General features: G+C 45.1%; 2 protein-coding genes across 4 annotated transcripts; both read right to left on the bottom strand.

The window, feature by feature from the left end:
- Positions 1-695: 695 nt before the first annotated feature.
- ccdc150 (coiled-coil domain containing 150) lies at positions 696-12289 on the bottom strand. Of its 2 annotated transcripts, none has more exons than XM_014163245.3 (26): positions 12186-12289; positions 11381-11743; positions 11036-11214; positions 10804-10872; positions 10533-10649; positions 10330-10459; positions 10153-10196; positions 9956-10048; positions 7475-7582; positions 7234-7358; positions 6926-7103; positions 6080-6148; positions 5837-5929; positions 5586-5669; positions 4860-4967; positions 4572-4763; positions 4285-4454; positions 4121-4214; positions 3870-4018; positions 3620-3746; positions 3297-3488; positions 2873-2941; positions 2660-2791; positions 2427-2516; positions 2047-2223; positions 696-1201 (listed from the first exon to the last, which is right to left on the bottom strand). In XM_014163245.3, exons 2-26 carry the CDS (start codon positions 11739-11741, stop codon positions 1043-1045), a joined length of 3309 nt encoding a protein of 1102 aa, XP_014018720.1. In that variant the 5' UTR covers positions 11742-11743; positions 12186-12289; the 3' UTR covers positions 696-1042. The 2 variants fall into 2 exon arrangements, with proteins under 2 accessions (XP_014018720.1, XP_014018721.1); XM_014163246.3 differs by having other exon boundaries at positions 2427-2513.
- Positions 12290-12699: 410 nt separating this feature from the next.
- On the bottom strand, positions 12700-24627 carry cep295 (centrosomal protein 295). 2 transcript variants are annotated; one of them, XM_014163243.3, is made up of 28 exons: positions 24186-24627; positions 23878-24078; positions 23570-23694; positions 23382-23475; positions 22983-23096; positions 22759-22899; positions 22370-22553; positions 21951-22097; positions 21528-21782; positions 21321-21406; positions 20936-21151; positions 20088-20167; positions 18934-19747; positions 18380-18701; positions 18043-18255; positions 17809-17888; positions 16916-17120; positions 16575-16799; positions 16278-16468; positions 15776-16157; positions 15434-15610; positions 14680-15236; positions 14403-14513; positions 14167-14239; positions 13649-14023; positions 13394-13490; positions 13179-13278; positions 12700-12906 (listed from the first exon to the last, which is right to left on the bottom strand). In XM_014163243.3, the coding sequence occupies exons 1-28, from the start codon at positions 24282-24284 to the stop codon at positions 12865-12867; spliced, it is 5706 nt and encodes a 1901-aa protein (XP_014018718.1). In that variant the 5' UTR covers positions 24285-24627; the 3' UTR covers positions 12700-12864. The 2 variants fall into 2 exon arrangements, with proteins under 2 accessions (XP_014018718.1, XP_014018719.1); XM_014163244.3 differs by having other exon boundaries at positions 16689-16799.
- Positions 24628-26149: the final 1522 nt, after the last annotated feature.

Below are 26149 nucleotides of genomic sequence, written 5' to 3'. Positions count from 1 at the left end.
GTGTTATTAAATCATATTGAAGGGATTGGGGATTGTACTGCCAGTATGGACTGCACTCACTCAGATCAGTGTTTTGCCAGCCAATGTTTTTGGGAGTCTTTTCTATGAGGTAAATAGTGGACACTGTGCTCCCATGCTGCCAACAGAGAAGTGGTCTCCGCTGTGGAGACCTTGTTCGTCTTCACTGTTGTTACCTGTCTGGTCCTGGCCTTATGGACACCATTGGAATGGTGTTACTGTGAGTATGTGTGTTTGTACAGTTTTGAATCCATAGTGACCTTTTGCTCAGGATTTGTAGCTAAGTGTGTCCCCAGTGGCAAAGAATAATGATGGAACAACATGGACTAGTCTGTCTGAACCATTAACCCCTCACACCTTAGTGTACATCAAGGTGAACTATGCTTCTCAATCCACCGGACACTCCAATCTCCCCATGTCTCACTGTCACTCCCCAGAGTATGGATTCTTTAGCATGAAGATGTTTAAGATAGAAACATGAACCTGTTGAACAACATCATCCATCCTATTGGAAAACTTAAACTGAGAGCCATTTCTATTGGACATTATGGACTCTGAGCCGTTCCTATTGGATTATGTTAACTCTAGGGCCTTCCTTGATACAGTGCATACTCACTCTGACAGCCAAGAAGCTTTCAAAGAAAGGATCAATATCATTGACAGTCCTCAGTCATAACAAATCATCTATATTCTGTACATACAAAACTGTGAATCCAATCAAAAAAACATTTATACACAGTAATATTATAATTTTGTATGAAGAATCTAAAAATAAGAACAATCTTTGTATAAGTTATAATTGTACAGTTCTTATTCTGAAAACAGCATGTTCAAAACCAGCTTTACACAGTGCAGACTGAGATAAAAAAATGACATACAGTTCTCAGCATTCAGCTGCTATCTCGCTCATATTTCTTGGTGTTCAATGTTTTGGATAAATAAAAGGGATCATTGTGTGAGGGGTTGGTTTCTCCATGTACCTTGGTCCAGTGCGTGTGTGTGTGTACTATACAGTATGCTTGTCTTATTGTGTGTGTCCGTGTGAGTGTGTTAGCGCATGTGTCCCACCAGGTTTGTATCCATTTGCGATGCGAGCCAGCTCTCTCTTGGTCTCCCAGCGTTGCATGGTGGCTCTCCATCTCTCCCACTCTGGAGGTTCTGGAGGCCTGCTATCACACCAAGTCTGGACCATGACAAGAATAAAATAGAGCACTTATGAGTCTACATCCGGAACCACTCTCATCCTGTTCAAGTACACATCCCCATAGCCACTGGGTAACTGTCTGTAAGACAACACCACTCTCTTTGACAAGACACAGAATAAACCCATTGAGACAAACACCTCAGGCCATTTTCATAAAGTGTCTGACAAAGTTTTTTGGATCACAGAACTGGTGTTAAAATTCCCAAGGGCTTTCAATAAGGTGCGTGCTTAAAAAATGCTCAGGGCAAAGTCATGGCCATAATTCAAAAATATTAAATTGGATGGTTCAAACCCTGATATGTTTTTCCAGCTATAGGTCTGCACGTCGTCTTTGTTAACTTTGGTGGAGGGCTTTAACGTCAGCACTACAATGAGACATTTTTGTACAGCAAATTTACTCAATACCTCCTTTTTACTAGAAATCTCCTTCCCTGAAAAATGTGAATAGTCTGCCTGCAACCGAGAAAATTCTCAGCTCTTTAACCCCCCCCCCAAGAGAACCAAACATTTACCCAATAACGCTTTTAGAGCTAAGAGGTTGTGAGGACTATTTCTAAGTTTATATTTTATAAGTTAATGAATAGCTGTAATTCTTACTCCTACAGATTGGACAATTCTCTGAATTTCTCAGCCAGTTAAGACATACTTTTCACTCAGGGATTTTAGCACTCCCTAGAGTCTCTTTCATTGAGTTTAATGGAGTCACTTTGGGGGAACTGTGGTGAAGAAGTACCATTGAAACACCAAACAAAGAAGGCATAAAAGCTGAGGGGACTGCAGACTCATTATTAGTGAGAGTTGATAAAGTGATGAGAGAAAAGCACCTTTCTGTTGCGTTTGCATGATGAACTGTGTGCACCCCTTTTACTGCTTTCCAGGGTATGGTGTCCATTTTCTTGTGGTTGCTCGTCCCCCATGGACCTGTTTGGCTCTCCATCACTCTTCAGGCTATCAAACTTGGACCGGAACCAACTGTGAGCTTCCTCTAGGTTCTCTGATATCTGAGTGTGGGGACAAGCATGATGTCAGGAGAATTCCAATTCAGTTCAACTTTACTCACCCGTCAGGGGCTATTTAGGTGCACACGCTCAACAGACGGAGATACAGAGTGAGAGAATTAATGACCAAGCAAGAAGGTGTTGAAGATGAGGGAGCAGAACAAATGAAATTGTCTTGACTCCAGGTGGTTGAGGAAGAGTATTACCTGCTGTGACTCCAGGCTGACCTCTTTCATTTTCTGCTCTGCCTGGTCCTTTGCCTCCTGCAGCTTCTTGATGCTCTCCTCCAGCCTCTGCTAGGACAAACACACATAAACAGACATGGCTGTCTTTCAATATGCCATCAAAGACAAGAAGTAAAGGAGATTAAATGAAGCCATTGAAAAACATTGAGTTAAGCGAGGCTAGCTTATGACAAAGATACGTAACCCCTGCTAACCTGACACTTGTCTTGCATGACGTGTCTCAGCTCCCTCTCAGCCTCTAGCTCCCCCTCCTGGCTGGAGGACAGGCGCCGTAGCTCCCGCTGGAGGGATAATGTCTCGGACCGGAACTGCTGGATCAACTCACTCTGAAAACAGACAGGACAATGGTGACTGATGTGTACCATACTGTAAACATCCACAGGTATAGAACGTGTAAGGTGTCCTACCTGCTCATAGTTCTTCTTCTGATACTGATCCTTCAAGGTCTTGAGGCTCTTTAGTTCTCCCTCCATGTCCTGAGTGCAGAGGGAGGAGAACATGAGTCACAAAAATAGAACATCTGGTTTAGCAGGTGCTTGTCCACAAGATGGCACCAACAGACCCGGCCACCCTGTTTCTGACTCCTAGCTAAATTTGAAGTATTTTATGTGTGTGTTAATTCTTACATTATTTGCGCAGAACATTTCTAGTCAGACATTAAGATTTATTGTAGTCTTTTTATTTTTATTATTACTATGATTATGTGTACTTGTTTGACATTTTACTGCATTGTTAGGAGCTAATAACATAAGCATTTTGCTGCACCCGCTATAACATCTCAAATGTGTATGCGACCAATACATTTGATATAGTAGACAGTACTGTAGATACTTTTATTTTCTGAGAGTTGCCCAGAGTGGCTCTATTATCCAGGTGTTGCTTGAGCTGTGTCTTCTGATCTCTGAGACGGGCTTTCTGATTGGACACCACTTTCTCCAACTCAGACGCCTTCTCCCGCAGCTCCCGATTTGCCCTGGAGAGGTCACCTGACCTAGATGACAAGTCCTCAAGAGCCTTTCTCAACTGAAGAGAGAGAGAGACACACAAACAGAAGGGAAAGAGAGAAATAAAGAGGGGTGAGGAAAGAGGTAGGATGATATTTAGAGTTCTGACTGATGGAAAGAAGCGATGGAGTATGAGAGAGAGTGCAGTACCTCTGAGATTTCTCTCTGTGACAACCTCTTCACAGAGTCCCTCTCTTTCCTCATCTGAAGCTTCATAGATTCCAGATGCTCTGACCATCGACCAATCTCTGCCCTGGCCTCAGCCAGCTCCACCTCTCTGATATACATGCAAAATATAGACATGAATGTCACATTCATGCAAAGTAACCATGTACGCTTTCACGTATTTAAACCACACTTAAATAAACTCCCACTATCCACATTAGTCCCTGTTAGTTACCTCTGTGTGATGGTGCTCTGGTGTTGGTCTCTGGCTCGGTCCAGGTTGGCCTGCAGAGTGCTGTTGGCCAACACAGCCTGCTCTAAACGTTGGGCTAGTTTCTTGTTATCTAGCCTTGCCACATCCAGGGCCTTACGCAAGGGCTCCAGCTAGACAATCAAACATATCTTTGTAAACTACTATTATTACTACTAAAAGCTAAGAGCTGTTTGTGGGTATGTGTGTTTATGACTCATTAATGATGTAGTTACCATTTTGTTTTTCTTGGAGTTACTTGTTGCCATGATGTCTTGGAGCTTCTCCACCTCTGCCTGTAGCTTCTGAATCTCTCTCTGAGCCTGCAGTCTGAAAAATACATGGTTGTTCAAACATACAGCCATATACATGCACAACACAGACACACAGACACACAGACCTGTCTCTCCTGAGTGAGACCAGCTCCTGCTCTCGTCTCCCCAGCTCCTTCTGTACTGTCTCAGTGTTGTGTTGCAGACGGGAGTGGGAGGCCAAAACGTTCTCCAGGGTCTGTGCCACACTGCCTCCACCCTGACGAGACACACCCAGCCAGTCCTCCAGCTCACACAGCTACAGGACAAACAGAGCAAAATCAGGTGGGTTAGTGCTGGTCTGGAGCAAAAGCCTGCACACACCATGTAGCTCTCCAGGACCCAGGTTGGGTAACCATTTTACTAGCCCTCTGACCTTGTCCCTGTGCTGCTCCTGCAGTTTGTCCAGTTGTCCCCTCAGGGCCTGGCTGTCCCTCAGAGCCTCGTCTCTGGCTGCCACCACCGACATCGCCTCCCCCTCCTTCACCTGGACTTCAGCCTGGGCCTGCCTGAGCTGAGCCTCCAGTTTATGACAGGTTGTCTTCAGGGTGCTAATTTCAGAGGTGACCTGTAAGGGAGTAGACAGGTGTATGTTAGGGAGTCACCTTGTTTTTGACATTACTACATTACCACATAACCACATTACTACCATGAGTGTGTGTACCTGTGTGTACTTGTTCTCTAACACAGAGCTCAGCTTGCATTGTTGGACACTTTCTACATGGGTGTCCCTTAAAGCTTGCAGCTCCTCCTGGAGTTGATCTACCCTGGTCTGGTTGAGAGGAAGAGCATTAGGAGATAACACACTTCAACATGAGGATACATGAACACACACACAGTGGTATAAAGTACTTAAGTAAAAAAAAATACTTTTAAAGTACTAAAGCAGTTTGAGGGTATCTGTACTTTACTATTTATATTTTTGAGTACTTTTACATTCCTAAAGAAAATAATTTACCTTTTACTCCATACATTTTCCCTGACATGCCAAAGTACTCGTTACATTTTGAATGCTTAGCAGGACAGGAAAAGGGTCCAATTCGCGCACTTATTAAGAGAACATTGCTGGTCATCCCTACTCCCTACTGAGTGTTGAAGTGTGCCCCTGACTATCCGTAAATAAAATAAAAAAACAAGAAAATGTTTGTAAGGAATTTGAAATGATTGATGCTTTTACTTTTGATACGTATGTATATTTTAGAAATTACATTTACTATTGATACTTAAGTACATTTAAAACCAAATACTTGTAGACTTTTAGTCCAGTAGTATTTTACTGGGTTACATTCATTTTTATGTGAGTCATTTTCTATAAAGGTATCATTACCTTTACTCAAGTATGATAAATCAGATACCTTTTCCACCAATGGTTTTAGTGTCAACTCCTTACCTGTAGCTTCCCTTTCTCATAGGCCAGGTTGTTCTTACTATCCGTCAACTCCTTAAGCATCTTCTCCACCTGCTGCTGAGCATTCTGGGTAAAGAGGACACCACGAGTTGAGAGGTGAGGGGAAAGAGGAAACGGTCAGGATGGAGAAAGAAAATAGAGAAAGTATGTGACATACAAACACACATTCACTATGGATGGACAGATTTAAAGTGATGTGACCCCAGTCTCTAGATACTGAATGGATCTCTCACCTGCTGATGCTCCATGACAGCCAGTTTTCCCATGAGCCTCCTGTTCTCTTCCTCCTGCTTCTGCAAGGTGGAGTTCAGAGATCCTGCCTCCAGCTGTCAATCACACAGGTTGCAAAGTGGACAGTTAAGAAAGCTATGGTCAGATTCGGACAAGAAGTGTGTTCACTGTGAATGCGCAGGTCCTTTTCATACAGGTCTGAGATCAGTCTGAATCATTATCAGAGATCATTGGCAGTACAGTACCTTGACATTAGCGAGTTGTGTTTCCAGAGCACTCCTCTCACCCTCTAGCTTGGTGACCACAATGCACATCTGTGACCCCAAAAAAAGAGAGATAGGGGCATAACATTTAAAGACATCCACAGAAACTATAAAGAGAGACAATGCAAAGCTCAGTTAAGCTTTAAAAATAGACGTGGAAATTCTAAAATAGTCATGGAAATACTCAATAACGAGGAAAGACAAGGCCAATCACCAATCAGGATATAACTTTTTTCAAAACGTATTAATAAAGGGAGCATAGAGTAAGTGCTCTGCAATAATGAGGCTGGTCGACCCAACACTCTTGAGTGTTATGCCGAGAGCTCTGACATAGAAAGAATACAAATATATTTTATAGCAAAAATACACCCTCTTAGTCTACATGACAAACAGCAGATGTGTAGAATGGGTCAAAAGGTGAGACTTGATATATGAAAGAGGAGTATCCCCCAGCCAGATAGCATTTGCTGTGAAGACTGTTGTTACTGTATAGAAACCAGAGTTTGGCCCCTAAGGCAAGGTTCCTCTCATCATTATCCATACCCGAGCCATCTGTCCCTGGTACCTTACATTAAACAAACACCAACTCATTCTATGAAATGCATTCTATGAAACCAAACCATTCATAAATCAATTGTCAGCGTTAAACCTCAGAGGCACCTCTCAGTTCACACAAACACAGATGAGAGAGTTCTAATAGAACCCTATTCTATTGCATAAAACAACCATTCGATGCATAAACAGTATTAAACATAATCTTGTAATTTTTCTATCATACAACCTTGTACTCTTAGGCTACGTATTTTCTAAGAGACAAGGCAACTGCACCTCAGTCTTTGCACTGTCCCGGTCTGTCCTCATGACCTCCCCTTCCTTTACAGCCGAGTTCAGATTCCCCCGCAGCCTCTCAATGGTACGCTCCAACAGCTCCCGCTGAGTGGCAACTGTCTCTTGGGCAACCGTGGAACTCTGAAGAAGTTGGGTGTGGTCAACCTTCAGAGTCTCCCTGTGGTGCAGAAAGACAGGGGCTGTTATTGGTGGATGTGTGTGGCTAGCATTATCATTGAGAGCCTATTCATTCCTCATTCAGAGATTATTCATTCCTTTGAGTATTTGCAGTTAGCTTTAGCACCCACAGCTCCATCTGCAATTTAACTTTAGCTGATAGCGCCCCCTGCAGTTCTGCCTGGATGTTGCGTCTGGCTGCATCCAGCAGGAGGTCTTGCTCCTGCAACTGCTTGGTCACACGACTTCTCTCTGCCTGAGCGAGACACAGGAACAGAATAAAATGTAGCCTGTACTAGTGTGTGTGTGTGTGTGTGTGTGTGTCTGTGTGTGTGTGTGTGTGTGTGTGTGTGTGTGTGAGAGAGGCATTACCTTAATGCTAGCCTGGTGTTCAGTCTGTAGCTTGGATTTCTCCACAGTAAGAGAATGTAGGGCTGAACTCAACTCAGAGCACTGACTCTCCAACTGGTTGTTAAATGCCTGTGAGAGGAAATGAGAGCAAAATGTCACCATTTATTCCTGAGATTTTTCATGATTAAAATGGTAATCTACACATGGTCTTAGAAATATACTGCAATCTATTTTTTAAATAAATAAGGGATAGCCAATGATGGGATATGCGTTCTATGGAAAAGAATGAATGACATGGAAGGTGTGTTCCACGACGTGCCAGCGGAGTGGAACTGACCTTCCACAGAGTTGCATTATTTTCCAAGTTGATTATCCCTTTAATACCATGGCTATAATTTAGCACATTTGCCACTAGAAATGTGTTAATCTACCGGTAGAAATGTGTTCAACATCCAATGAAGTCGCTAGGGGGTTTACTAGATAGCTACAGTAGTTGCCATGATAACCAATCAAATAGACTTGCTAGTTTACCAAACCATCAGTCCTAGATTTCGATTTTCATAATGGCATTCAACAAAGCCAATAATGTTTCCAATTTGACTTTTGCTTTCAAAAGCAGCTCAAACATACAGTTGAAGTCGGAAGTTTACATCCACTTATGTTGGAGTCATTAAAATTAATTTTTCAACCACTCCACGAATTTCTTGTTAACAAACTATAGTTTTGTCAAGTCGGCTAGGACATCTACTTTGTGCATGACACAAAGAATTTTTCCAACAATTGTTTACAGACAGATAATTTCACTGTATCACAATTCCAGTGGGTCAGAAGTTTACATACACTAAGTTGACTGTGCCTTTAAACAGCGTGGAAAATTCAAGAAAAAGATGTCATGGCTTTAGAAGCTTCTGATAGGCTAATTGACATAATTTGAGTCAATTGGAGGTGTACCTGTGGATGTATTTCAAGGCCTACCTTCAAAATCAGTGCCTCTTTGCTTGACATCAGGGGAAAATCAAAGGAAATCAGCCAGGACCTCAGCAAAAAAATTGTAGACCTCCACAAGTCTGGTTCATCCTTGGGAGCAATTTCCAAATGCCTGAAGGTACCACGTTCATCTGTACAAACAATAGTACGCAGGTATAAACACCATGGGACAACGCAGCTATCATATCGCTCAGGAAGGAAATGCGTTGTCTCCTAGAGATGAACGTACTTTGGTGCAAAAAGTGCAAATCAATCCCAGAACAGCAGCAAAGGACCTTGTGAAGATGCTGGAGGAAACAGGTACAAATGTTTCTATATTCACAGTAAAACGAGACCGATACCGACATAACCTGAAAGGCCGCTCAGCAAGGAAGAAGCCACTTCTCCAAAACCGCCATAAAAATGCAGACTACGGTTTGCAAATGCACATGGGGACAAAGATCGTACTTTTTGGAGAAATGTCCTCTGGGCCGATGAAACAAAAATAGAACTGTTTGGAGGAAAAAAGGTGAGGCTTGCAAGCCAAAGAACACCATCCCAACTGTGAAGCACCATGGCATCATGAGGATGGAAAAGTATGTGGATATATTGAAGCAACAGCTCAAGACATCAGTCAGGAAGTTAAAGCTTGCTCGCAAATGGGTCTTCTTAATGGACAATGACCCCAAGCATACTTCCAAAGTTGTGGCAAAATGGCTTAAGGACAACAAAATCACAAAGCCCTGACCTCAATCCCATAGAACATTTGTGGGCAGAATTGAAAAAGTGTGTGCGAGCAAGGAGGCCTACAAACCTGACTCAGTTACACCAGCTCTGTCAGGAGGAATGGGCCAAAATTCACCCAACTTATTGTGGGAAGCTTGTGGAAGGCTACCCGAAACGTTTGACCCAAGTTAAACAATTTAAAGGCAATGCTACCAAATACTAATTGAGTGTATGACCTGCTGGGAATGTGATGAAAGAAATAAAAGCTGAAATAAATCACTCTCTACCATTATTCTGACATTTCACATTCTTAAAATAAAGTGGTGATCCTAACTGACCTAAGACAGGGAATTTGTACTTGGATTAAATGTCAGGAATTGTGAAAAACTGAGTTTAAATGTATTTGGCTAAGGTGTATGTAAACTTCTGACTTCAACTCTAGAACATGTAAGAATGAACTGTAGCCATTGAATTAAACCGTGCAAATATATGGGCGTTATAGGGAAATAATGAATGCTCTAGAATGACCTTCAAGCCAATAAGAAATAAGTATTCAACAAAGCCATAGTATAATTAAGCAATAAGGCCCGAGGAGGTGTGGTATATAAACAGTATACCACAAACCCCGGAGGTTCCTTATTGCTATTATAAACTGGTTACCAACAAAATTAGAACAGTAAAAAGTTATTTTTTGTCAAACCTGTGGTATACGGTCTGGTATACCACAGCTTTCAGCATTCAGAACTCGAACCACCCGGTTTATAATGGTCTTTAATGTATAGTATGTATATTCTGAGGTGGGCCACTGACTTGGACTTTGTCAGCTGCAGTCCTCAGATCTCCTCCATCTCTCAGTAACCTGCTATTCTCCTGCTGCTGCTTCTGCAGGGCTAGCCGTGCACTCTGCATACACAATACACACTAATTAACACACTGCATACACAACACACACTCAGGTAGACACACTCAACACAGTTGATTGATATCACTCAAGTGCTGGCACTTACTTTTAGTTCACCTGTCAACTCCAAAACAAGGGAATCTTTTACCTCTATAAATAGATGAAGAGATCAACCATTTAATTGTCCATATGAAATCTGTCATTCAGGAACACTAGCACATCAAATGATGGGACCACACTGTACAGCAGAATATGAAAACATCCACAATGCAGTGTTGCTAACCTGCCTGCCCTTTGAGCTGCTCACACTGCTCCTGCAGCCTGTGGCCTCTGTCCTTCTCCTCTTGTAGTCTCTGTCTAGTGGCCTGTCCATCAGAACGCAGGGCATGGCAGTCTGCCTGCACTGTCTGGGCCTGGGGTCAGAGAGGGACAGGATAGCAATGGTTGTTTTCTTTCTCAACTTGTATTGCTTCACACCTACCGTACCTGTCTTCTCTCCATCTCCACCACTGTCTCCATCTCCTCCACCCTCTGAAGTAGTGCACTGTGGGATTTCTCATTCTCAAAAGACCGAGCAGACTCCTGGGACATCTGCTCCTTCAGCTAAATAAAAGTTAGGGATCATTAGAGTTGAAGTTTTGTTTTGTTAAGGTACACAGGTAGAGCAAGAATCATGTATTCCCTTCTCTGTCAGATGGCCCATGTGACGTCCCCTACTCCACCACCCTGTCCCATGATGCCCCTACAGTGACCGCACCTGCAGAAGCTTCTCACTCATCTGGACTTTGACCATCTTCAGCTCCTCTGCAGCCAGAGCCACTTCCATCTGCAACAACAGTACCAGAACTTATAGGGTTACTATCTAAATATCAGAAAATGCCTATATTTGCCATATACTCATCTTGGCTGTATTAGTAAACAAAAGGTGGGTAAACTCTGACATAAAGACTGTGTGTTGCTAAAAGATGTAATGTGGTTGGTCTGGGTACCTTGGAGGTGGTGGCGATCTCCAGGGCCTCCCCCAGTCTCTGCACCTCCCCCCGGGACTCGTCCCTGTCCAGACAGGCCTCACGGAGCAGGTCCCTCAGCCGCATCACCTCCCTTCTGGAGACCCGCTGCTCCTCATCACTCTCCTGCTGCAGCGCAGACAGCTGCTCCTTCAGACGGGCTGCAGAGGCAGACAGAGGGACAGATGTGGATAGGAAATAAGAGAAAGACTGATTGAGCCAAAAAGGAACAGAATGGTGTTGACACGCCATTAGCAAAAGATAAAATGACCGACTTCCCTAATGTGTTTGTGACATTGTTTTGATTCAGGTTGTCAAAGCCATTACCTGAGTGTGAGGGATCCAGTTCTCTCTCAGTCTCCAAGCGAAAAGTGGTGAGCTTGAGGGTCTGCAGGAGGCTCTCCATGCGACATACCCTGCTCACTAGCCCATCACACTGGCGCCACAGTAGCCCTTCTCCTCCAGGCTCTCTTAGGGCACGGTGCATCTTCACGGGGCTAATGGGACGCTGGATGGGGTCCCTCTCCACGGGCTCCAGGAGCTGCTCTCTGGACACTCCCAGACTGCCCATATCTCTGATGAGAGACTCTGCCTGCTCCTCCGCCACCAAGAGACGCTGGTGTAGCAAGGACAACGCCTCTGGGGCAGTGGCCCCTGCACTCAGGGGCTGGATCACTGGGCGGGACATTACTGGTGAGCAGGAGTGGGTAGAGAAGGGGCACAGCATCAAGATGCGCATATGATGCCCACATATGCTCTGACGAACATCTTTACTTTAGTCAAATGCATAGGTTGCAATAAACCTAGCTAGTTTGACAAGTAGGTAAACAAATATGCTGGCTTGTTAAGTTAACGAACTAACGTAGTTAGTGTGCTTACGAACACCACCAAGTCGTCAGTATCAAGCCAGAATCAATAATCCCGTTCGTGCAACATTTGAACCGACGACCGATAGTACTAGCTAAATCACAGTTTTGGCTAAAGTTAACATTAGCTTGCGTCTAAACATGAGCCAAGCAACCGCACAACTTCCTAATGTGAAAATCAATACATGCACCACAATTCAATAACGTTAATATAAATGCCTAAAATACGTATCAAAACACTCCTGATCACAGAAAATACTGCTTACCAGAAATCGCCCGCAGCTACTTCCTGCACTTGTTTCTATAGCGACGCGTCTTCACAGCTTCCTCTCAAACCGACCGCGCTTGGATACTGCCTCATAAAATCACAAAGGCCACCGCTGGCGGACCAGCGCAAGTTGCAACTGCCTCGAGCTGGGGCGTACTCCATTACGGAAGCAAACACAGCGAAACGAGATTTTTTGGACAAACTCATGTAGATCCCTCACCCTTTCGTTCGATAAACGTTTTGCAACAGAACCGGCGTAATGAATACGCCCCAGTTTATCACTGGTTAAAATGGTGAAACCTTTATTTCACAGACGAATCCTTTGTTTTCAGTTTCTTCAAGGGGCCTGCCATCATTACACATTTAAGGATTTGCAAACGCAGCAGAAAACTTCATATAAAAGACTAAAACCAAAAATTATTTTACAGGTACCTACAGCATAGTGTGTAATAGTGCACTGGTTGTTTTTGTTGTGTGAACACAGTAATAAGTAGTGATGAATAGACTGAACACTAATTTATGTATATACACTTTATTACAAATATTATCTTTTAAATTAGTGATTACAAATTGCAAAAAAATACAATGTATACACGCAAGTACAAAATATGTGCAAACACACACGCAAGTACAAAATACATGCAAACACACATGACAACAGCAATCGATCTTCAATATCATTGCGAAGACTGCTTGGCCCGTAGCTTCTGTAAGGTTTTCTGTAAAGAGAGAAAACAGAATTAATATAAATTCAAACGGACTAATGTTGATGTACATCAACCAATTTTAAATTTCAATATCATTTTACATGTACATTTTAGTCATTTAGCAGACGCTCTTATCCAGAGCGACTTACAGTAATGAGTTCATACATTTAAAAAAAAAAAAATTCGTACAGGTCCCCCGTGAGAATCGAACCCACAACCCTGGCGCCATGCTCTACTAATATCATATTTCATTAATTTAAACATTGGGGTATTTTAAATGTTACCTTATGAAAGTCTTTGGCCTTCTCCCTGTTTTTGGCATATGCCTCCTGTCTGCTCCTGACCTCCTTCTGAAGCTTCACCTCATCTAGTCGGCTGTACAACCTGCAGAGACAACCGAGAGGGAGGTCATGAGAGAAACATGTGTCGGATATCAGATCATGTTAATGTGATGTGTGGTTGGGTCTTGTTCGAGTAGAAAACAGAAATAACCTGTTACCTCTCTGTTCTCTTGCGCATCTCAGCCACATCCTGTTTCCTTATGTCAGGAGTGCTGATCCTCACCTCCCCAACCTTCTTCAGCTTGGCTTCACTCACTGAGGACAAAGAGAGGACTCGGTTCAGTAACACTCTACAACACATAAGACCAAGTCTTTGACCCATTACTAACCCCACATTCCTTCCCCAAGAGTTTCCATGTGTTGGTTGGTTGTTAACACAATATTAGAATTATTTTAGTCTATTCAATTGTTACCTAGCATGGGAGACTGCAAGGGAGTTTGGGGCTTTGGCTGTTTGGCATACCCTCCTGCATGGGTTGACTCTGCACTCCTCCCCTCCCTCCTGGGTTTAGAAGTGGTTGACTGATCAGTGGTTGGGTCAGACTGGGTCCTGGTGGTTGTGTTGGCCCTACGCTCACTGATGTCAGACTGGGCCCTTGTGGTTGTGTTGGCCCTACGCTCACTGATGTCAGACTGGGCCCTGGTGATTGTGTTGGCCCTGGCTTCATCCCTCTTGGCCTGAATCTCCTCCACCCTGCGGGCAGACCTCTGGATCAGGGCTCTGCGTTTCTGCTGGAAGGCCTCCTGTAGATTTACGCTGGGACACGACTGGAACTCCAGTAGCATCACTTGCCATAGAAATAGAAAAAAACAAGTATAAGCAAGGATTCATGTATGCACTTAAATACCTTGTAAAGACCATGAAAGGATTCAGAGAAAGGAAAGAGAGAAGAGTAGGAGCCAGAGAAGTTTCAGGTCTTCTGGTTCTCACCTGCACGAGAGTGGGTTGTCTCTTCCTCCTGTAGGCTGGCGTCCTCCTCTGGCAACATCGTCGACTTTGATTCCTAGAAAACATCACACCAAGTTCAGAGACTACCCAAAACAATGCATGCAGCGGAGGAGGTTACAGACGAGATTCAGTTACTCAGTCTTCACAGACTCCTCTGGTCATTGGGAAATCAACTTTTCCACAATGTATTGTTTCTCAGCGTCTTCTTGGTCTGATACCTCCATCTCTTCCTCTTCCTCAGTGAGTTCCTGGCCCTGTAGTGTGGTGTCCGTCAGGCTCACCAGGGTCAGCATGGACTCATCCATTATCCCCTTCACACTGCCCACCTCCTAATAGAGAAGAGGAGAAAGACATCACACAGATCAACCAATAGCAGCACAGAAGACTCCTTCTCAAAGCCCGCCTCTCGAGTGACATCCATTAAGACAACCCCTTCACTGGACCCAAAGTCAGGAAAACATTTTAATAGTGAAGAAAATGTCATGAAATACATACCATTATTCTCTCCCAGATGGGAGGGCTGATCTTTGACCTTGAACATAGCTGGTCATCTGGCTTTCCTGCACCCAGGTCCTCAATTTTAATAGCACCTCTTTGGTCAAGTCTCTGAGGTGCTGGTGTACTCTCCATATCAGTGTCCCCTCCTTCAAGTGGCATGTCCAAAGTGGAGACATCTTCACAGGCTGCTAGACCAACCACCTCCGCTCCAGGGAATACCTGCAGGGCAGAGTCATGGGGGAGGCACTGTGACGTGGTCAGCTGGTACAAGGAGTCGTGCAGGGCGGGCGAGGGCTGAGGTGGTTCCTCCCCTCCTCTCAGGCCCTCAGGAGAGGGTTCAGAGGTGACGGAGGGGTCTGTGTCATCCTCAAACTCCTCTGAGCATGCAGAGAGCTCAAGGTCCCCTGCAGGTGCTTCATGGTCATCATCTTCGTCGTGGGAACATAGCCCCTCCACTTCCTCTTCTGGAAGGTGAAAGGTCATGGAGGGTTCGGCTGTCTCGTTGTGCGTGACCTCAGCCAGGAGGGGGTGGAAGGAGTCGGAGGCTGGATCCACTGAGAGACAGAACAGAGTTAAAAATATGAACAGTTAGAACCTAGTACCTCAGCCATATCATCACAACAAATGAGGGATTGGGGAATACTAGTTAGCGGGTGGGTCAATGTGAATGCCGCAGGAAATGGAGGATGAGGTCAAAAATAATATCAGGGAATTCCGATTCATCATTAGAAAACGTCTCTAATAGACTCACCCCCAGTCCTGTCTGCTTCCTGGGAGCTGGCCCCAGAGTGCTGCAGGCTCTGGTAGCGTGGATGTGGCGGAGGCTCCCGTCCAGGGAGAGAGGAGCTGCTCAGTAACTGGGACTCAGGGGCTCCCTCTGGATCAGAAGACGCTCCTGTCTGGCCCGAGTCCCTCAGATCCACCCAGCCTAGGGAGTTAGAACCACCAGCTTCTAATGTTATTTTTTTAAATTTTTAAATCATGTTTCAGTATAGCATTAGCAAGAAATGTGCTCTTACACACTGAAATAAGACATGCAATAACACAAGCCAACACACAGTGATATTTAATCCATATTCATTGACTCGGTTACCTGAGCTCCCACTCCATTGGGCAGCAGACTCATCCAGCTCTCCAACCAGAGGCCTCATCACCCGGCTCTCATCCTGGACTTCATCTAGCCACTGGGATGACTGGTCCAGTCGCTGGCTGACAGAGGTTGACTGATTGGAGAGCCTGCCAATCATTCTGCTCAAAGTCGAATCCCACCCTTGGTCCAGTGAGGTTGATTGACCTGAGAGCTGGCCAATCATTCGGCTCAAAGTAGAGTCCCACCCTTGGCCCGGCGAGGATGACTTATCCGAGGGCTGGCCAGTCATTGGGCTGATAGTGGAGTCCCGCCCCTGGTCCAGAACCAATGAAGAGGACTTGTCTGAGAGGCGATCCATGATCCGGTTGACAGTGTTGTCCCATTCCTTAAAGAAAAGAAAAAAAAGAGATGCCTTGAATTAGTTAATGTTGATACTAAAAATCGGAATATTTACTCTGAACCCATAATGCCATTGAATGGAGTACGAGGGTGTTGATGGACCCACCTGGTCGTGCCTCTGAGCTCCTGACTCTCTGTCCGAGGGGAGAGTGTGTGGGTCGGCCCCCCAAACAGGTGACCTGTCCGGTCCCTCATTCTCCTGCAGTAGCTTAGACCAGGGCTTCTGCTGCCGCTTCTGCTGTGACACAGAGGAGCTTGGCTCCTCACACACGGACCCCTCTATCACTGCAGATGGACCTGGATGGGAGGAGGAAGAAAAGGGGAATTGTAAGAGGCTGCTGTTTGGAAATTCACTACTATAGGATACTATCATCAAAAAGAAAGATTCAAATTGTGTGTGTACCCATCTGGTTCCCAGCAGTACTAAGAGAAAAGTTGAGCTCCCTGGTGTATTTGTCTATGATGCGCTGGATACTGCTGCTGTGTATGAGTGAGTCTAAATTGGGAGACCCAGTACCAGATACGCCCCTACAGGAACTGTGTCTGCATGAAGAGGAGCCATTGACCGATGACGTTTTATTTTTTCCTCCTCCTCCCATTCCAAACCCAGCCAAGAGCAGGGAAGAGTCTTATGGGGAAAAAAAGAGAAAAGAGGATAAGATATATTTGAAATGTAACTCATTTCTGACATGACCGACTTGGTATATACTCAATTGATCAGGCCTACAGACAAGTCACACACACCTATTTGGGTGGAGGTGTGTTCAGGGTCAGTGGAGGTGTGTTCAGGGTCAGTGGAGGTGTGTTCAGGGTCAGTGGAGGTGTGTTCAGGGTCAGTGGAGGTGTGTTCAGGGTCAGTGGTGACATAGCTTCCAGAAGAGATGGTGGTGGAGGACAGGTAGTCAGGTTCTGAGGGTCTACGGGCTGACTGGAAGGACAGGCTCTCCAACTGGACAACACAGATGACAGGGACACAATACACGGGAAGACACCAGGGTTAGACAGGAAGGGTATAATAACGTAGCGACTGTATATAAATAACACTGTGGAAAGAGCTCAGTTCAAGTGTAGAAACCGTCATGAAATATGTTGTTTTCACATATACTTCAGGAATAATTGATTTACATCATGGCTCAGAAAACACACACACACACACACACACACACACACACACACACACACACACACACACACACACACACACACACCACACACACACACACACACACACACACACACACACACACACACACACACACACACACGAGCTCAGTTCAAGTGTAGAAACCTTCATGAAATATGTTTTCACATATACTTCAGGAACAATTGATTTACATCATGGCTCAGAAAGAAAACACACACACACACACAGAACTCAGTTCAAGTGTAGAAACCATCACAAAATATATTTCAAATATACTTCAATTCAGGGTAATATTGATTGACATCATGCTCAGAAAGGAAACAGAAAGCCAGACAGTCATGAACACAGGACACACACAAAAACTAAAAACTGCTTCTCGAGCAATTTCATGGTATTGTAGGACAGACCACAAACCCTCAGATTTGGCAACTTATCATTCATCCACAATATGGTGGACCTCGGAGGGGGAAATAGAACCAGTAAAAACCCTTACCTCTGTAGGAGATTTACCAAGGACACCTCTCCCAAACTCACAGGAGTGATAAGACCGTTCTGGGAGTGCTGAAATGGGATCTAGGACATAGGACAGTTGGATTAGAGTGACTGAAAATGTCAGAGGACTCCATGACCATCAGTCTAAATCTTATAAAAGTGAAAGGATCCTTATTGTATACTCCTGTGGTAACCACCCTGGCATAAGATATCTCCCTATTCCCCTTTTCCTTACCCGGTCCAGGAAAGGCACCAGCCTCCAGCCGTAGTCTCTCTCTCCAGGACAGCTTGCTGGGTCTACCAGACCCGGTTAATGTCTCACTCCCAGTCCCAGCTGTGTGTTCCCATGCACTGGACACAGAGGTACTGGAGTGACCTCTCTCAGAGTTGGCCGAGTGGTCCTGTTCTTCTGGGATTGCCCTTTCAATAGATACTGCCACACTCTCTTCTGCACAATACACAGAAGCTGGTTAGAGATACACGCTTGTTTATGAAGGATGTATACAAGTGGTTACTAGAGTTGACCCCTGCCGTGTGGTGTATGGTGCCCCCTGTGGGTGTGGCTGGCTGACCTGTGATCAGGCTGGCATTGGCTGGCGTCTCCACTTCCTGGATGGCACTGAGCTCATGCTGCTCTGTCATCTCCATGATGGCCAGCCTGGCGCGGGCCACCGGGGGTTTGGCTGCCCGGGGGTGGGGGAGTGGGTGAGGGGCGGGTCTGTCTGAGTGTGAACTCTGGACGTCAAGTGTGTCGTCTTGGCTCTGACTGGATTCTACCGATGTTGAGGTTTGCCCATTGGACTCCTCGATGGCCCGAAGCAGAGCTGCCATCAGATGGAGACGCTCTGACCCCAGGACCTCTGACCCCAAACCATCAGCGGTCTCTGGACCAGGCTGGTGGAGCCACACAGAGATCGATACAGAGACAGACACAGCTGGTAAGCTACTTTATAGTCAGTAGGCAAAGTATATCCATGCAATTTCATTGACATAATGTACATGTTTGGGCTAACTATTAGTTCTACATGTCAGTGTTACTCTTACTTTTTGAATCACTTTAAACCAATAGCAGCCCTGCCTTAGTAACAGCAGGTAAAACCCTTAAGGTGTCGTTCGTTTCCTTTACCTGTGTGTCATCAGCAGTGAGCAGTGCCTGTAACACCTCCCTCTGTCTCCTCCTCTGCTCCCTCTGTTGCTCCTCCAGTTCCCTCTGCTGCATGAAGAGCACCTCCCTCTGGGCCTCCACCCGCCACTGGGCCTCTCGTAGCTCCTGCCTCTGCCTCTCCACCTCCTCCCCAAACTTGGCCGGGGCCCGCAGGAGAGACCCAGGATTTACCGGGGCCTCCCCAGGGAGAGTAGCTGACTCTTCTGAAAGGGTTGGGCTGATGGGTGGGATGGGGTCAGTTCTTGATGGGAGTGGGATGTGTGGAGTAGGGTGGAGGGAAACAGGATGTGGTCTGTAGGCCTGGGGGTCTAACGAGGTAGAGGGTGGAGGTAGCTTCTCAGGGACGTCCTCTGTGACCCTACTAAACACATTGTCCGCCAGCCAAACACCTGCTCTTTGGTCCCTTAGGCTTTCAGAGGTGGGTTCTAGCTGCACTGGTGAGGTTCTGGAGTTAATATGCGAGCCAACTGCAGTGCCAGGGAGGAAGAGAGTTTGAGCCAAGATGGAGGGCTCCTGTGTGGGGAGGTCCAAAGGGGTGTGAGCTCTAGAGTGGGGACTAAGTGATACAGGGAGACAGGGGAGCAGGACAGAACCAGAGGGGAGTTCTAGGGGCACTGCTGGGGGATTGATTCCTCCTTTAAAGTGTGGTAGAAGACGGGCTGTGGTACCAGGAGGCAGACATGTTGCCGTAGTTACACCAGAGTAGCGGTTTCTTAGCGTGCGTTGGTACTCTTCCAGACGTCGGCGAGCCTCCTCCACGGACTGCTTATGAAGCCTAAGAGATTGATACATTGAAAATAATGTTTTGAATTAAATGACCAAAAACAACCATAAAAGAAGACATAAGACAAGATAGGTGTTTAAATATATAGATTTTTTATTGTCAAATACGACAGATAGGGTCAGCCATAGCAAATTAGCATTTAGTGCCTCACTCAAGGGCAGAGATTTTTCACCTAGTTGGCTCAGGGATTTGAACCAGTGACCTTTCAGTTACTGGCCCAACGCTCTTAACCGCTAGGCTACCTGCCACATGAGATACACAAATCAGCAATAGGCAGCTGTTTTAAATGTTTTAATTTCATCATATGAATCAGCCATTGTGAGAAACACACCTGTTCTGGTCTAAGAGACGCTGCTGATACTCTCTGATTCTCCTGGAGTGGTCATCCTCAGCAGCTGAGGTTATAGTAGACTGCACAGGGACAAACACAGAACAAGTCAGTGTCGCATATGTGGAAACACACAGTCAAACACATGGAGCTCAGTTCAAGTGTAGAATCCTTCATGAAATATATTGAAGATATACTTCAGTCCAGGGTAATATTGATTTACATCATGGCTCACGCTCACACACAGAGCTCAGTTCAAGTGTAGAAACCATCATGAAATATATTGAAAATATACTTCAGTTCAGGGTAATATTGGTTTACATCATGGCTCTCACACACACACACACACAGAAAGAGAGCTCAGTTCAAGTGTAGAAACCATCATGAAATATATTTTAAAATATAATTCAGGGTATTATTGATTTACATCATGGCTCAGATAAATACACACACACACACACACACACACACACACACACACACACACACACACACACACACACACACACACACACACACACACACACACACACACACGCACACACACACACACACACACACACACACACACACACACACACACACGCACACGACAGAGAGAGAGAGAGAGAGAGAGCTCAGTTCAAGTGTAGAAACCATCATGAAATATATTTTAAAATATAATTCAGGGTATTATTGATTTACATCATGGCTCAGATAAATACACCACACACACACACACCACAATCCCACCACACACAATCCCACCACATCTATTCACACACAATCCCACCACATCTATTCACACACAATCCCACCACATCTATTCACACACAATCCCACCACATCTATTCACACACAATCCCACCCACCTCGGGAGTTGGAGCAGCAGGGCTGACAGAGGTGACGTCCTGGGCTGGTATTTTCTGTGTTCCAGATGCAGCAGCTGTGTCCTGGTTCATGGCTGTCTGCAGCTGCTCTCTCTCTTGCTGGGCCTCCTGCAGCAGCAGCTCCAGCCTGCTCTTCTTCTCCTCTAACTCCTGTAGCAGGGCTATCTGCTCCTGCTTTTGCCTCTCCAGCTCCTCTTCCTGGACAACAAAGGCAACCACATGGCAAACTATGAGCTTTCAGCTTTAAAGACTTTCCCAGGAAGGTTAATACATTTACTTTCTTTTACACCCCCCTCCCACTCAAGACAGATATATTATGCAGACATGTTATGGACATGCATGAATACATAGATACAAAGACACACACCCTCCTCTTCCTCTCGGTTTCAAATGTGTGGATCTTGATGGCTTGTTTATCAGGATGGAGCAGGGTACCAGCCACTATGGACTCTTCTGTTGTCAGATAAAATACATGAAATGGATCATTAAAAAAAACATTACATAAAAAAATGCTTCTCTTGAACCTTCAACCTTGTAGCAGCAAATCAAGAAGATCTACCAAGGGCTCACTAACCTTGGGCTGACTGAGAGGGGTCAGGGAGTCTGGGAATAGTGGTCAAAGGTCGGCCCCTCTCCTCGCTGGCCAGAGAACCTGTCTCAATGGTCGTAACGCCTGCGGACGTGTCGCACTCTGCTGTCGGAGTAGTTCGGCAGTCACCTGGGGGATCAACCAGCCTCCGGTAGCTCCACTGGTCTCTCTGTGACCTGATGCGGGTCAATAGTTTCTTCAAGGCCTGTCTGGGAGCGCCACCTAGAGGCCTGGATGGTTCTACAATGACAGACAAAAAAATAGTTTATTTCGTGCACACAATCTAACTCCATTTATTAGTTTCCACATAACCTTTCTTGACAACACTATGGTCATACTCTGATAGTCAGCAAATCAAACATTAATCAAAGCCGGAGTCCAACAGCAGAAATTTCTCCATCTCTTCACCTTCATCCTGTTGTTCCTCTGCCCCAGCCAAGGGTGTAAGGTCAGGGGTGGCCTCCTGGGTCAGGTCTAGGTCTTCATCCTGGCTGCCAGTGGACACAGCTGGGAGAGGCTCTGGGACCAGCTGCAGCACCAGGTCACCTTTCACTCCTGCAGGCAAGAGATCAGTACAGGTTTAATTAGACGAAAGAGAAACTCCACTCCAACGTACTAATGGTAATTATTAATTAGGTCCCATAATAATATGTGTGTCCACACTACTCTGTCTGGGATAGAGTCAATGTCTCCATTTCAATTAAGTAAAACTTATCTATGCACCATGGCAATAGCTACAAATGTTGTCATCGGGGCCAGAGTAGAAAAACATTGCTGCAGAGAGAACAATGAAAAATGTATTATGATTTGGATCACCCCCTCCTTACTCCTCTCTCCAGTGTACATGTCCTCGAAGGCGAACTCCATATCCCTCTGCCAGTCCTCCCTCATCTCCTGTCTCTTGTGGAGCGGCTGGAAGATCTGGGCAGGCATCTGAGCCATCACCTGCCTGCGCCTCAAAAGGTCTGTCTGATGCATGTGTTCAAGCTCCACCAAGAGGCGCTCTCGGTCCTGATACAGCCAAAACAAACATAGGCATTGCTGTTGTTTTGGCCTTGACGCATACAATATGCATTCAAAGTATTTCAGGAATTCATTTTAACATCTCAGGACAGGTTTAGCCTCATTACGCAGAAAGTTGAACATTAACTTTTCTTTCATGTTATCACTTGAATCGTCTTGAACAAGGTGACTGTGGTTGTGTAGCAGTATGTACCTGTGTGAGCTGTTCCCTTCTCAGCGCGTGGTTACCCCTGAGACGAGCCTTCTCCAGCTGCTCCCGTCTCTCCTTCTGCTCCTCCTGTCCTAACTCCTGCAGGCGCTGCATCTCCTCCAATGCCACCTCCTGTGCGTTTGGCTGGGGGAACAAAACACACCGGTTACAATAGAAAGAGGACAATATATCACACTGGGCCATTTTTGAGCTTTTAAAGAGATTACCTGTGCCGTGTCGACTTCCCTGTCCACTGCGGTCTCTGGCATATGATAGTGAGTCACAGAGAAGGCATCCACGTCTGATTTCTTCACTGCATGCAGCTTCCTTGACTCAATATTCTGTTAACAGTAAAAGGAAATGCACAGAATTTGAGAATATATTTGCTGGAATTGTTTTGATAAGATCTACTGAGACTGCTGTTTGCTCATACTACAATAGAATATTGTTAATTAAATGTGTGCTTTAAGAGTGGTATGTGGGTTTGGAAGGAGAGCTCTATATTCCATTGTTACAGTGCCTTTGATTAAGAACTTTCCATCGCAAACCTACACGCTCGGAATACAACTTTTTACTGGTATGACCATAGGTCCCAATATGCCCAATTCCTAAACATTAAGTTGTACCTCAATTGGGTTGGGTGGAAGGGATGGGAAGTTGGCCACTTTTGCTGCCCTCTCCTTCTCCACCTGTATGGACTTCTTCCTAGCCTCGATAAAACTTGAGGGAGAAGGAAAACATACCAGATTTAATATCAAACAATGTAACAATCCCATGTTTGTTTGTCCAAATAAAATCCAGTTGATAGCCTCACCGATTTTGTTCCTCCTGATCTTTCTGTCTCTGTGATTTGAGCTCTTTGAGGGCTACTCGATAGCGCTCATCTGCCCGAACATGGTTCTCCTCATTTTTCTGTGCAATTGCCTTCCAGTCAGGCTCCTGGGGAAACAAGAAGTGTGCATTGATCAACCAGTTGTATAGTGAAGTAAAGATACAGGTATTTTGTGATCTGGGGCATGACCCAAGTCGCTTAAAAATTCTTACAAAACCCAGTAAATTTACACTGGCAGCCTGTAATGTATCACACATTGCTAAGACATAGGTTGAGAGTTGAGTGTTTACATTTTCTTTGGCACTTCTATGTCCCTCTCCCAAAACTCGGAGATTGTCCTGGTATAACTTTTGCAGGGTCTCCAGTTTCTCACTCTGCTGTTGCTCCCACTCCTCCTTCAACTCCTCTGCCAGGTTTTGCAGCTCGCGCTCCCTTCGCTGTTGTACCTCTGTGCGGATTTGAAGAGCGATATACCGCTCCTGTTCCCGCACCTGTGAGAGAGTGGTAGCTAATGATCAGCAGCATTTGGTAGTGTATGCATTGACAGGATATATGCATCGTCACTGAGAGCGAGTGTTAGGTGTTAGCTACTACATACCTGTTGTATTCGCAGCTTCCTTCTCCGCTCGTGTTCCTCTCGAATGAGTTGAGCTTCTTCATTTGGACTTAACCGTAATCGAGACACTTTTCTCTTCATCTTTATAAAATTTAGGGATGTTGAAAGGCGAAAATATTAGTTAGCTGGTCAACGGCACTGGCTGAAAAACACCCATGAGAAACAAAGGCCAGCCAGTTGTGCTAAACTAGCTAGCTAGCACCAGAGACTTCAGAGTAGGAAAAATATTCCCGTTTTCGCAATCTAAATTGTTTAAATATTGATGGATTAGCTAAACAAATAAACAAAACACTGTGCTAATTTGATGTAGCTAACGTTCAAATGCGTTATAAAATCCCCCTCCAAAGTGTTGTTTATTAGCCAAAATCCATGCCAACGAGTGAAAGCGTTATTTCGTTGTCAAACGTCACTTCCTGTAATTTAAACTGCGCTCTAAATCATTTGATTGGATGCGTTCCACCATGCCCAAAAGGTGGCCGATCTTCATTACCGCCACCTACTACACTGGAGTACAACTCCCTTATACTTTGCTTGAAATAAATAAATAAATACCCTACCATCTAACACCACACTCACAAAAAATAACACCACCCTACTCCACTATTTATATCTATTTAGTCCTACCTCATGGCAACAAACTGAAAGGATGGGACATCACCACTTATCACACCCTGTAACTCTTCTGATGTCAAGTTTCGCACACTCAAGTACCTCTCTACAAATGCCACCACAACCTCAATTTTCTGCGACTTACGTTCCATCCCTACTGTTGATAACCATTGCTATAAATGTTAAAAATACAATCTTACTGAAACATATATCACTATTCCTCTGTACTGGTACAGATCTACTACTCACACCACTCCTCTCAAGATCCCTCCCCCTTGACCCATCTTCCTCTGCTTTCTTCACTGCCTCAGCATATGACAACTTCTGCACTATTCTAACCCTGAAGGTGGCCGATTATGGCTGCGTTTCGACATGGAGCCCAATTCTGATATTCTGAGCCAATTTATGGTTGATCCGAAAATGTGGACGGAGGCTCCATATGGAGGGTGTGATGCAGTTGCGGAGCCTCAGGAAGCATGCTGATTAGACTCACATCAAACATCTCCAATCCAAAGTTAAATCTAGAATTGGCTTCCTATTTCGCAACAAAGCATCCTTCACTCATGCTGCCAAACATACCCTCGTAAATCTGACCATCCTACCGATCCTCGACTTTGGCGATGTCATTTACAAAATAGCCTCCAATACCCTACTCCATAAACTGGATGCAGTCTATCACAGTGCCATCCGTTTTGTCACCAAAGACCCATATACTACCCACCACTGCGACCTGTACGCTCTCGTTGGCTGGCCTTCGCTTCATACTCGTCACCAAACCCACTGGCTCCAGGTCATCTACAAGACCCTGCTAGGTAAAGTCCCCCCTTATCTCCGCTCACTGGTCACCATAGCAGCACCCACCTGTAGCACGCGCTCCAGCAGGTATATCTCTCTGATCACCCCCAAAGCCAATTCCTCCTTTGGCCGTCTCTCCTTCCAGTTCTCTGCTGCCAATGACTGGAACGAACTACAAAAATCTCTGAAACTGTAAACACATATCTCCCTCTGTCAGAGCAGCTCACAGATCACTGCACCTGTACATAGCCCATCTATAATTTAGCCCAAACAACTACCCCTTCCCCTACTGTATTTATTTATTTATTTATTTATTTTGCTCCTTTGCACCCCATTATTTGTATTTCTACTTTGCACTTTCTTCCACTACAAATCTATCATTCCAGTGTTTTACTTGCTATATTGTATTTACTTTGCCACCATGGCCTTTTTTTGCCTTTACCTCCCTTATCTCACCTCATTTGCTCACATTGTATATAGACTTATTTTTCTACTGTATTATTGACTGTATGTTTGTTTTACTCCATGTGTAACTCTGTGTT

This window comes from Salmo salar, chromosome 20 (assembly GCF_965601325.2).
Source record: "Salmo salar chromosome 20, fSalSal1, whole genome shotgun sequence".
Lineage (NCBI taxonomy): Eukaryota > Metazoa > Chordata > Actinopteri > Salmoniformes > Salmonidae > Salmo > Salmo salar.
This window is presented reverse-complemented; position numbering and strand designations above follow the sequence as displayed.

Excerpts from the sequence above, each read along its gene's own strand:
- cep295 (XM_014163243.3), bottom strand. The coding sequence starts at position 24,284 with ATGAAGAGAAAAGTGTCTCGATTACGGTTAAGTCCAAATGAAGAAGCT. Across the intron at positions 14,514-14,679 it reads CCATCTGGGAGAGAATAATG|GAGGTGGGCAGTGTGAAGGG; the intron begins GTATGTATTTCA and ends CTTCTCTATTAG. Across the intron at positions 14,240-14,402 it reads AGGAAGAGGAAGAGATGGAG|GAATCAAAGTCGACGATGTT; the intron begins GTATCAGACCAA and ends GATGTTTTCTAG.
- ccdc150 (XM_014163245.3), bottom strand. The coding sequence starts at position 11,741 with ATGTCCCGCCCAGTGATCCAGCCCCTGAGTGCAGGGGCCACTGCCCCA. Across the intron at positions 11,215-11,380 it reads ACTGGATCCCTCACACTCAG|CCCGTCTGAAGGAGCAGCTG; the intron begins GTAATGGCTTTG and ends CTGCCTCTGCAG. Across the intron at positions 2,224-2,426 it reads TCAGCCTGGAGTCACAGCAG|ATATCAGAGAACCTAGAGGA; the intron begins GTAATACTCTTC and ends CCCCACACTCAG.